Below are 12,618 nucleotides of genomic sequence, written 5' to 3' on the forward strand. Positions count from 1 at the left end.
CCCCTTTCATTTGTTGAGGAAATGAATTGCTCAATGCATGTGCTGGCTGATGAAAATCCCATGTCCCTCTGAAGATTTCTGTGTCTCTGTTGAAAAAGCCACAGCCAAGTCTTTTGGAATTTGGATTTGCAGTTTTAGTAACAATTGAAATTAATTAATCGCACAGTTATGTATTTTGTCAAATATTTATTAAAACTGTATTGACCAGTATTTCACAATCCCCTCCAGAAGCAGTGGAGTAACTGTAGATTCCTGAAGGCTTAGCATTTGAAATGTTCCATCTGTTCTCCTACTATTCATGAGAAAAGACTTCTCACGTGATTTCATCGATGTCAAAACTTAATTGTATTTGGTTTTCCTTTCCATTCTTGTATAGCGTACCTTAGACACCCTGCCAGTCAGCTGAGATGAGCGTCCTTCTCATTGGTGGGTTAATTATTTTCTACACAGGTTAATTATTTTCCATGCTTAGCCTGAAGGACCTTAACTGTATTGATATAGAAAGAAATGATAAAACTAGGGGTGTTTCACAAACATTTGTACATAGAAAAACAGCTGTCAGTGGATAGATACTCAATGAATGACTTGAGAGTTAGCTGCAGCTGCAGTAAAGCCGTTCTTTAGATGGAAAAAAAAGACACAGTTTTGGGATCTAATTATATATCATTTCCATTGAATCACCAGCGCACAACATGTGTTGCTGGAACTTTTGAGTTGATGACTTACACAGTGCAAGAAAGATTTCTACGTGACTTACTCTTAAAGGCACTCAGAAAAATACATTTCTATTCACAAAATGAGATGAAAAATGAATTTTTAATCCTTTAAAAATCAGCTAAGAACTTTAGATTTTCCAGATATAGTGAAAAAAATCCTGCCAGAGTGTTTGGAAACGGAAAGAAAAAGAAGATTTTAACTGAAAACCATATGATTGCAATATCTTTTAATTTTTAAGGGAAAAAAAAAAGAACTCAGAAGGTGATGACAGGCATAGTCAGTCTAGTCCAGATCTTCAATATGCTGGGAGCTGTAATAGCAGTATTTCTATAAATGTTAAATAAATGCTAAATCTTTACAGTTGTTTTTTTAACCTGAAAATTATAACGGCTGTTTGATTATGAGATTCGGCTGAAATAGAAAACAGAGTTGTAACATTTTGATAGGGAACAAAATCACAAGAAAATTTGCTACAGACTTCTCAGTTCCTTGTATTTCAAAGCCATCATCATATTAGAATGAAAGACGATCTAATTTCAATATATATAACTATACATAAAGAATAATTAATAATGGAAAATGAGTTCTTTCATAGCATCACTGAGGTGGGAAGGGACTTTAGTGTCCATCTGCTCAAACCCTTGCCCATGCAAGAACACTCAGAGTATTGTTCCCATCATCGTGTCCAGGCAGCTTAGGAAGATCTCTATCAAGGAGACACCACAGCTTCTCTGGATAACCTGTGTCAGTGCTCCATCACCCACACAGCACAGAAGGACTGCCTGATTTTCAGTGGGAACTTCTCTGTTTCACTTTGTTTCCCAGTGCCCACTGAAAACAACTGAAAAGAATCATAACAGTGGTTCTGTCTCTTTTGCACCCATTCTTCAGGCACTTATGAATGTTAATTTAAATCATCCCTGAATCCCAGTCTCCAGGCTGGATATTCCCAACTCTTTCAGCCTCTCCTCAAAGGAGAGGTTCTCCAGTCTCTTCCTTATCTTCATGGCCCTTCTCAGAACTCTTTCCAGTATGTCCACATCTTCTGTGTGGGGGATCTCAGCACGGGACCTAATGGTGTGACTTCACAGGTGCTGGCTACAGAAGAAGGTTCACTTTCCTCCACCTGCTGGCAACACACTGCCTTGACATAGCCCAGGATACCACTGGCCTTCTTCATTGCAAGGGAACATTGCTGGCTCATGTACAGCTCTGCGTCCACCACACACACATCCAGATCCTCCTATGCCAAACTGCTAATTTTCAGCAATTTTAACCATAAGCAGACTTTCCAACTATTGATATTACTGAAGACTTCCACGTTGCTTAGAGAAATGACCAACAAAGCATTCCCTGAACCTTTTAGGCAACTGGTAGGCTCATAGTCCATGTGAAACTGATCATAAACAGCCAGATTTATAATCCTGGAGCAAGCTGTCAAGTAGGATCATTTGAAAAAGCTAACAGTGCACCTCTCCCTTATCAAACAGTAGGGCTGAGCTAGTGAGAATAGGCAGGGAGAGGTCAAACCATGGATGAGCTGAACGCCTTCTAAACACAAGATGAAGAAGAGTGTGTGTGGCAGGGTACCTAGGAGGTGCATACAGAGGTGCTGCACTAATGCTGGTGCGTCCTGCTGAGCCCCTGACACATCTAACCACAAGCTGCCTCCAGTGAGAAGTAGCGTTCTCCACTCTGCCTTGTAAACACCTCCCTGCCAGCTTCTGTTTTGGGCTCGCGGTGACGGCACCTCACACCCACACCCACCCAAGCGGCAGGTTCACTAGTACAGGTGCGGATGCTCCGCGCCTGCGGGGAGGCGGTCAGGCCCTGCAAGACGAGGGCGGGAAACGGGGCCGTGCCTGCGGCCTGCGCCCCCGCCTCGGCCCCGGCCCAGTTCGGCCCCGCCAGCGTGGGAGTGGGGGCTGCCGGCGGCCGCGCTCCGGGAGGGGCGGGGCTGTCCGGGCCGGGCCGGGCGGTCGCGCTATTAATAACGGCGTCCGGGAACGCGGAGGGCAGAGCGGCGGGCAGCATGCAGGGCAACGGGGAGAAGGCGGCGGGCAACGGCCGCCAGGAGGGCCTCGGCGGGAAAGGGGCGGCCGATGGCGAGCTGCAGGCTGCGGCCGTGCCTATGCTGCCGGCCCTGGAGGTGGCCGAGGAGCCGGAGAAAGCTCCGGGCGGCAAAAGCAAGGACCCCAACACCTACAAAGTGCTCTCTCTGGTAAGGGCCGGGCGGGCCCGGCGGGTAGCTCTGTGGTGCTACGCGGGAGGGCGTGCGGACGGCCCCAGGCAATTCCCCATGGAGGTCGGGAGAGACTCGTCTTCGCGGGGCCCTAGGAGCCCCCTGGGAAGCTCTCGGCTGGGCATTGCCGGAGCAGCGGGCTGCCCTCAGCACCAGCAGCGCTGCGGGGCTGTCTCGTCCTTCTGCGGCGGGCGGCAGTGCGGCGCTTGCGGTGGCGTGCTTAGTAGTTACGGGCAGCAGCATACCTGGCGGATCCGGGGCAGCCCTCGACTTGTCGCTTCTTTTACGTCTCTTGGCGACGCTTGTGCTTGAATCGTCTTGATTCTTTTCTACTATTAATGATTTTCCAGTGTTCTTTGTGCGGTTTTAACTACTTGATGTAGGAGAAGGCAAACAGGTTAAAATGGGGAAATATGACTGGAAATTCGTAAAAGACTTAGTGAAGACAGAAGAAGGATTAAAAAGTGGCTTTGTGCTGTATTTGAAACACTGTGCTTTGAAAGATTGCCTCCAAGTGTGCCTTGGGGCCGCTTTTCGGAGCTACTTTCAGGCCTGGGTTGGAGGACCTGTGTCCAAAGCTATTCTTAGCAGGTAGGTCAGCTTCCACTTTTAGCCACGCAACTGTATTATAATTATCCTTCCTGTAGAGATGTGAAAATAAGACTGTCCAGACTGCCCGGAGTGATCGTTACGAAGCTGAAGTCATTATCAAGGTTAAACTATGGCCTTCTTGGAAGGGAGCTTCCCTGGAACTACAGCAGCTTTTATTGTGTGGTATATCCATAAATGGTACACTTTCAAATCGAGTTTCCTTTCCAGGTTTACCTATTACTTGGTTACTGTTTCAAATGAACTGGCCACCACATTCTAGAAGCTGCACCCTGGGCATATTTGCTAACATAAGAGGTTGTATGTTATATTAGCAAATTTGTTAGAATACTAAGAAAAAGACCCAATTTCCATAAGTTCTGTGGCTGTTCATGTGTAGAGGACTTTTTTTCTTCCTGGCGACTATACTGCTGAAAAGCACTCTTAAGGGTAATGGGCTGCAGCTTATTTCATAACTTTGTTCTCTTCTGGGAAGGACAGGATGTCCCAAAATAAGGCATTGCAGCAGATGGTGAAAACAGCCTGTCTCTTTTTCAGCTGTGAAAACGGGTTGTGATAGTGAAAAATCGTATGCTATTCAAATAGAAATAATCACTTCAAGACTGGTGTTAAGCATAAGCTTAAACTTTTGCATGCACTCATGTACTCTTCTGAATCACATCCTTATTTTTCAGACCGCAGTTGTTCTCCAAGAACTGGCAAAGCATTCATCCTGTGCTGACTAAAGTTTTCAGATTAAATATATGCCATCTATACAGAAACAAGTGAAAAGCTGTAAACAACCATGCAGCACTGTTTCTAGTTACTGCAGACAGTGATAATTTAGAGTATTTAGGCAGAGTTTGAGAAACTTTACAGATACTAGATGATATTGGCCTGAGTAAAACAAGGGTATACTTGGCCTAAACATCATGTTAGGAAGTGAGAATGGTAGAAAATGAGTTGAAAATATAAGTTCTTTCTCAATCACCAGCCAGTGCATTTAGCAGTGTGTCAGTGGTGCCATTCCAGTGTTAGGGGTGAAAAGGGAACTGACTTACCTGCTTAGAGTTCCTGGTTGTGCAGTGGGAAACAAAAGTGATATTGCCCAAAGTAAACATAGGGAAGCTTCTTATGCCGGCCTTTATCCTAGTTGCATGCTCTATTTCTACCTTTATTTGGGTAGATGGGAAAATGTGATTACAGGTAAGTTTCCGGGTGTGGTGGTGTTTGTTTTTTGTTTGCTTTTCATTTTTGTTTGTTGTCTGCTTGTTTGAAGAAAAGAAAATCATTTCTGGAAAGCATAATCTTGCTTCCATTCCCCTGTTTCTGTGCATGTGTTTGCCACCCATAGATGTCTGGACAACTTGAATGCAACTTCTGCATTGTCAGCTTCTGCTGATGAGATGATTTTATCCCATCAGAGAGAAGCTGTGAAGTCACCATATGCGGAAGGCTGACACGTAGAACTGACTTGTGGGTGGTTTCAGGAGCTTCTCCATGTTTCATGGCAGTACTCAGCTATTGTGAACTGAGCGATCACTGGGTGAGGGAGGATGTGGGTAGATGAGGAAGTGGTATAGAATCACCTCTGCTTTTAGCAGCTCTTGTTGTGGCAGGTATAATTTTAGCTCAGCTGTAGATGCTCATATTACGTGTCACTCTTCTGGTGCTACGCACAGGCGGGATTTCCTGGATGGATGGACAGACCTGCAGGGATTTGTTAACCCATCATTCTTCCTGAAGAGCAACTAAGTGCAAACATCCAGCACCGAGCCATCATGGGAGATGGTGATCTTTTTATTTATGTAATCTCTTAGCATATCTTTCCATTTTATTGTCTTCTGTGTTTTTTACCTTTGCTCCTCAAAGCCAAATGTGCTGTTTATGTTCTCTCCAGGCTCATCTGCTGCCTTTGTATGACTGACCAGCTTGCTGCCTCCTTAGGTTTGAGGTTTTCAGTTCAGGTTGGCCAGCAAATCTCACTGGGTTTTGTCTGGTTCACTCATTTCACTAAAATTTTCCATGTGTTTAAAAACTGAAGTGTTGGGGGGGGGGGGAGGAAGATGTTACAAAATAAATGGTTTTTCATGTTGACAGTTTCAGACTTTTTTTGTTAGAACTGGAAAAGTCATTTACAAATGACATTTGCATTAGAAGATCTCTTGTTCACAACAGACCAAGAACTGATTAGAAGAAAAAATACCAGAGTATTACAGGTAGACTCGCAACTGAGACATTGAAAGTGTATGATTCTTCTAAAGATTTCCTGAAGCATTTTGAGGTGTATAAGATAGCAAATTGTGAGGCCTTAAAAAATATTGTGAGAGTACTGTTAAAAGTATTATGTAAACCTTGTGTCTTTTACTGTCTTCCAAAAGGCATAGGATAGGATATAGGATATGTATAGGATATGTGATTGCACAGCTGTAGGTTTGGTTACTTTCCCTTGTTGTTTAGTGAACTGCTTATCAGCCTATGGGTTAAGCTAAAGCACTGGATGGTGCAAAAGGTTTTCATCTGTAGATTGAAGATGGTGAAGAATAAAGATGGCATCCCTGGGAGTCTTCGCACTGTTTTCAGCTTTCTAGCTGAGTGTAAATCAAGCATGATGAGCTATCCACAGACCAACAAATCACGAGGAGTTTTTTCTTTCATTATACTCAGCACTTGTTAGATCCTATCTGAAATACCAGGTTTGAGTCCTCTGGTACAGGAAAGATCAATTTAAACTGGATTGACGTCAATGGAGGACCATCAAGGTCGTCAAGGACAGAAGTTCCTCACAAGTGTGGAGAAGCCAAGGGAGCGGGACTGTTTCAGCCTAGATAGGCTTGGATGAGGCTCAGATCCTGCCCATGATAGCATCCTTCCCATGCCTATAAGGGTGTTTTCAAGAAGATAAACCTTGTACCTGTATGGATGTGCAACAGTTTAATTTGAAGTAGTAGATGTTCTTATATTGAGTATAAAGGGGGAAAAAAATCCCCACAAAAAACAGTACTGTAGGAGGACAACTAAGTATTTGAATGTGTTGCCCAAGAAGGTTGAACAGTCTCTCTTGAAGGCTTTTAAACTCAACTGCATGTAGCCTTCAGCAAGGTGGCCTCAATTCAGTTTTGATCCTGCTTTGGTGATTGAACTAAAAACCACTTTGAGGTCCCTTCATTTCAGCCTTATGGTTATATAAATCTGGCTCTAGTTGTCTGTTAATTTCTACATGAAGTTTAATGGTAAGATTTGAATCATAAACCCCATTGTAATTGGGATGCTTAGCCTGATGTAGGTCTTTTCTTGTCAACATCTGCCACTGTGATAATCAGGAGAGACTCTTAACTCTGGAAGAGCTGCTCAGGGAACTAGTTAGCAGGGTTCTCTGAGAGTCTGCTTTTGAAGGTGTTAGGGTCCATCAGTGCTGGTCACTTTTTAAGTATCATCTCTTAAGAACACTGGGAACAGGCAATTTCAAGACATTGGCAGTCAATTCAAGTGACTTGCCTGTGCAGGAATCCTCTTCAGAGCTTAGGTAGAAGATGTATGGCTGTTGGAAGTGAGGTTGGGTGACATCGGAGGACTACAGAGATGCTGTGTGTAGCTCTAAGAATAAAACTTGCATGGCCAGAATGTAATTGGAGTTGAAGCTGGCCAGTATTGTGGGGAACAACTTGTTAACAGGAAGAAGAGGGACAGAGATAACATGGGTCTCTTGATGAGGATGACCACATCACAGATAGGGATACAGAGGCAGCAGAGATTTTAATGTCTTCTTCATTTGTGTCTTTGAGTTCGAGTTGGAGGACTGCAGCAACAATAAATTCCCAACCAGAACTAAATTTGATGGGACTTACTGCTTCAACTGGATGCATATAAGCATCCAGTGCAGGTTGTTCTAGTGTACACTCAGAGAGCTGGCTTATGTCATTGTGAGACCTCTTGATTGTTTTTTCAAAGACCCTGGGAGACTGGAGAGGTCCAAGTTGACTGGAAGCTAGCAAATGTTCCAGTTTCCAAGAAGGGCAAGAAAGAACACCCTGGTTTACCACAGGCTGGTCAGTCTCCCTTCAGTGCCTGGTAGAATCATGGAGAAAGTTCTGGGAATTGTAGAGAAACATCTGAAAGACAATGCAGTCATTAGTCACAGCCAGCTTGGGCTTATGAGGTGTAAGCCCTGTTTAATGCATTTAATGGACAAAATTAACTTCTATGACAAGGTTACCCACCTAGTTGACCAAGGCAAGCCAGCTGATGTCATATTGAATTCCAGTGAAGAGTTTGGTACTGTTTCTCACAGTATTGTTGTGGACAAAATGTCTGGTATGCAGCTAGACATGAATACAGTGTCATGGATGAAGAGCTGGCTGATGGGTTGGGTGCTAAGGGTTATAGTAAGTGGGGTTTTGTCAGGCTGCAGACCAGTCACTGGTGGAGTTCCACACGACTCAGTTTTTAGGGCCATTTCCTTTTAATGCTTTTATCAATGACTTGGATACAGGACTTGAAGGTATACTAAGTTAAGTTTGTGGAAGCATAAATTGAGAGGTGCTGTTGAATCTCTCAAAGTTAGAGCGATCTTGAGAAATTGGAGGGTAACTGCATAAGTTTTAACATGAGCAAGTGCTGCATTCTGCGTATGGGACAGGACAGCCCTGGATAAATGTACAGACTAGGGGATGAGAGACTGGAGAGCAGTATCACAGAAAGTGATCTGAGGTTTCTGGTTGGTGACAAATCTAGTCTGAGTCAGCAGTGTGCTCTGGCAGCCAAAGGGCCAGCCATTCCCTGGGGTCAATCGGGCTCAGCACTGCTACTGTGCAAAGGGAAGAATTGTCCTGCTCTGCTCTGTGCTGTGTGGCCTCACTTCAAGCACTTGGTGAAGGTTTGGGTGCTACGATATAAGGACATAATAATTATTATTACAGAGCATCCATGGAGGTGATGGAAAACCTAGAGGGTAAGATGTATGAGGAACAGCTGAGGTCCCTTGGTTTGTGCAGCCCAGAGCAGAAGAGGGTGAGGAGAAGTCTCATGGCAGCCTACAGTTCTTCAGGGGTAGGTGCTGATCTCTGCTTTCTCATGACAGCAACAGGACACAAGGGAATGGCACGGATCGTGGTCAGGGGAAGGTCAGGTTGGAGACTGGGACAAGATTCTTCACCAGAGGGTGCTTTGGTACTGGCACAGGCTCCCCAGGGCAGAGGTCACAGCCCCAAGCTGCCAAAGTTCAAGGGATGTTTGGACAGTACTCTCAGATGCACCATTTGAATTTTGGATGGTGCTGTGTGGAGTTGGCCTTGCTGATCCTTGTGGGTCCCTTTCCTGTCTGGAATGTATTTGCACTGTTTCAGAGCTCTCTCATGACTTGAGTGGTCACTTCATAGGACTGGCTGTAGTCAGGTGTGATTTGTAGCTTTTCTAAGTGTACTTGAGCTCATTTTGAGTTTGGCAGGTTAGGCACTGCTACCAGACAAAACAAAGTGCCATTTAGGACAGGCTGAAAAATGGTCTCCTCTCTTATGTAGTTGAGTTGAAGGATTAAAACCATGGAAGAGGATTTCAGTTGAACTCCTGAGTGCAGTATGTGAGTGCTTCTGGTTTCCCTGGCTACAGTTGCAGGGCAGAGCTTGGAATCAAATCAAGTGTATCCAGCTGTGGGGCTTGCGTGTTTCTGTTAATGTTGCTGGCTGACTGCGTGGTTGAAAATATCCACGCTGTGCCTAGGAATTTAAGTTTAGACTATCTGCTGATAGATTAGACTGGTGTGCGTGGATCAGCCATTTAGTCTGGTCAGACTGCACAAAGGAGTGGGGCTGTGATTAGTGTCATGTGTGCTCAGAGGTTCTGCTTGAACCTTCAGCCCTCTGTCTAAGGCTGCGTCTTAGGATTTTTATTTCCTTTCATTAATTTTGCAGTAATTGCCTACCTGCCAGGGACAAGCCGGCTTCAATTTCATGTGAGGTCAAAGATAGGAAATTATGCAAGGCTTCCACCAAGCCTCTACTCTTAAAAACTTTTCCTTGGCATTCATTCACTGACATCAGTAGAAATATACAATGACCAAATTGTTCTGATCTGACTTACAATTGAATTGTTGATGTCAGCAGAAAGGAACAAGGTAAAGGTGTGGAATCATGGAAAGTTTGAAAAGTTTCTTGCTCCAGAGTCAGTGCTAGGAAATAATCACTGTGAGCACACAATAGGAACTGAATAAATACTTATTTTAAAGGATGCTCTGACAGGATCTGTCAGTGTCTCACATCATTGTCATCAAACACGTCATTTTCAGAGAAGTTATTTTATAATGTCTTGGAATTTTGAAAATAACAGTGGAAAGAAACTGAAGCGAAGTAAAAATACACTGAAGAAAACAACAACAAAATACACCCTAAATAAACTTCCCTTTCCTGCACAGATGTTGCACAGGTCAGTGCCATAAAAGTGTTTATATGACAGTGGTGGATACTGTTGTAAACCCAGTGTGATGGAGAGCACATTCCATTGAGCAGAATAAAGAAGGCCTTTTGGCTATTGTTTAGTTAGTCAATATTTTGACCTAAGTAAAAATCTTGGTCTTCCATTGTGCTCCTTCTCTCTGACAGGATCAAACGGGACAGTACTCAAGTGCTCTTCTGGCTGAAATACAAAGTTTCCATGTTGTAAAGTGAGGATCTTTTGATAGTTTGCCTTTTCTATTTTGAGGAGCTATTTTCAAAGAATACAGAGGCAAATAATAGCTTCTCTATCAGACCTTCACTTGGAAAATAGCCATGGGAGCCAGGGCTAAAGGTGTGTCTGTAATTGGTTAACAGTGAGCTTAGTGAAGTGTCATAGTGAGTCATTCTGATACTCTATTTGTCTTATTCTTGTACCTCTTTACACTTCTTATGCTCCATTTTACAGAATTTCTTCACTGACTCTAAGGTTACTGAGTCTTCTTGTTCAGCCTCAAATTGCTGACTGGTGGCAGTAGCAACATCTGCAGAGGCAAAAATGGAAGTGACTTACTCAGTCTATTCAATCAGCACTCAATAAAAGCAACCTCACCTGTACGCTCTTCTTGTTACTAATTTTAGGAAAGCACTATAAGTAATAGCGCCTTTAGATTTATTCTTGAAAAGGGATTTTTGGAAGAGGAAGAGTGTGGCCAGCAGAAGACCGTATTTTCTTCTCTATATTTACTTTTATTAGTTTGTTGGCAACTGCTGACTCTGTTTTATCTTTTTGTTTCTTTCTTGTTAAAACTAGACGCTTAAATAGTTCTGTAAGGTATTTAGAGAGTTGTAGTATAATAATGTCCTTTGCTAATAATTCCTCCACTGTGTGAAGTTACAGCTCTTTGGTAAGCTCCTTGAAGGCTTTTTGTATTACCTTGCCATGGCTCAAGCTACCTTTAAAACATTCTTGCCCCTTGAATGACCTTAGGCTGTGGCTGCAATAGCGTACAATAAGTCTGAGAGCGTTTAGTAGAAACAACATGAGTAGGCCTTCTGCAGCCTTCTTTGAGAAGAAAAACAGTGATCTCTGTCTTTTGCCTCTGTCGACTTCAGGCTAATTCAATTACCTTCAGTGTTTCAGGACAGCCAAGATCTGAGAGTCTCAGCAATTCCCTTCCCCATTGCGGACTCCAGACAAGGAATGAGGGTCAACAAAGTCAAGTCTTTGACAATCATAACAAAATTTAATTTGGAAAGTTGGAGGTGAATGAAGGAAATACGTGTGTAACACATTTGTTTCAGTACTGCTTTTTTTTTTTGCTGATTTACTTAGCCAAATAGCTATGTTGGTGTGAATGGAATGTATCCATTTCACTTCAGCTCAGTAATATTTATTAAATATCCTCCTGTTCGTGAATAGAGCTGAATTGGTGAGGGTTATCCCTACTTAAAAATAGCTTTTATGAACATGAGTAAATTTTCTGCTGTCTTTGGCATGTGTGGAGAAGTTTTTTTTGTTTTGTTTTTTATTCTGTACAGTATGCTTTCTGTACTTTTAGCATGCTCTGTATAAAGGCAGAAGATGACTACGCTCTGACTTGAAATTGATTATTTATTACTATCTTCATTGCAGATGAAATTCTTTCTCTTTCAGTGTTAAAGTCTATGTCTTTAGTAATTATTTTAAGCACATAAAAATGGTGAAAACATAACCCTTCACAGATCCCAGTGGTTTTGGAAAATTCCACATGTTTTTGTAATACTGGCATTACCAACCCAGTCTAGACATTCTCACTTCATGGGCAGACGTGACACAGCAACTGCAAGAGTCAATCATGGATGTTAGAATGAAAATCCACTGTTTTGCATGGCTTCTTTGTTAATTGCACAGCGGTTAGTTGACTAGTATGCCTTAAACCTTGGAGTGACATAGAACGCTAGGGTTTAAAAAAGAAAGACAGAAAGCAGCTGAGTACATGGTACACAAAGAATGAGGAGAGTCAACACAGGAAGAAACTTAATCCAGAATGATTATGGATCATGCCTTAAAGGAAATGACAGTGTTTTTTGCCATAGGAAATACAGAATGGATGAATAGAGGGGAGAGCAGGGGAGATGGACAAACAGTAAAAAGTGTAGAGAAATGAAATGTGGCAGAAGAATATTTTGTTTTTCCTTTACAAAGGAATGGTGAAAGGTTTCCCTGTGCATCACTGTGTATCACTGGGGCCTGCCCTGTAGTTAGCTCATCAGTCACTTTGGCATTTGGTATCTACAGACTGCACTTGTTCCTTTCCACCAGCTCACTGAAACCGCTACTGCATTTCTTTTTGACTTCATCCCCACAGAGATGAGTGGTGAAAACAAGCCTGCTCTCTAACCATGTTATCATCTTGCCATCTCCCCAGCTCAAAATAAAAGGCTTTTGAAATGTTCTCTGGATTGCATTTTTTCCAGACGCTCAACCACCTATTCCCAACCACTATAATGTTTACAAAGCAAAGCTTTTATTGCTTCCTCCCACGTAAAGGAAGCAGTGATAGATGGAGATTCATCCCTGGATGACAATGTTTTTGATTCCAAAACAAACTTTCTCAGAAAATATTTTTAAAACAAAACAGGACATTTTCTTCTTTTCAG

General features: G+C 42.9%; 1 protein-coding gene across 1 annotated transcript in view; it reads left to right on the top strand.

The window, feature by feature from the left end:
* Positions 1–2,621: 2,621 nt before the first annotated feature.
* The window catches only part of ENPP1 (ectonucleotide pyrophosphatase/phosphodiesterase 1), a 49,085-nt gene continuing 39,088 nt past the window's right edge, over positions 2,622–12,618 (top strand). The window contains exon 1 of the mRNA XM_072332882.1: positions 2,622–2,938. Coding sequence (XP_072188983.1) covers positions 2,750–2,938 — 189 coding nt within the window. The 5' untranslated portion in view covers positions 2,622–2,749. The remainder of the gene's footprint in view (positions 2,939–12,618) is intronic.

The sequence above is a fragment of the Excalfactoria chinensis genome, chromosome 3 (genome assembly GCF_039878825.1).
Source record: "Excalfactoria chinensis isolate bCotChi1 chromosome 3, bCotChi1.hap2, whole genome shotgun sequence".
NCBI classification, from domain to species: domain Eukaryota; kingdom Metazoa; phylum Chordata; class Aves; order Galliformes; family Phasianidae; genus Excalfactoria; species Excalfactoria chinensis.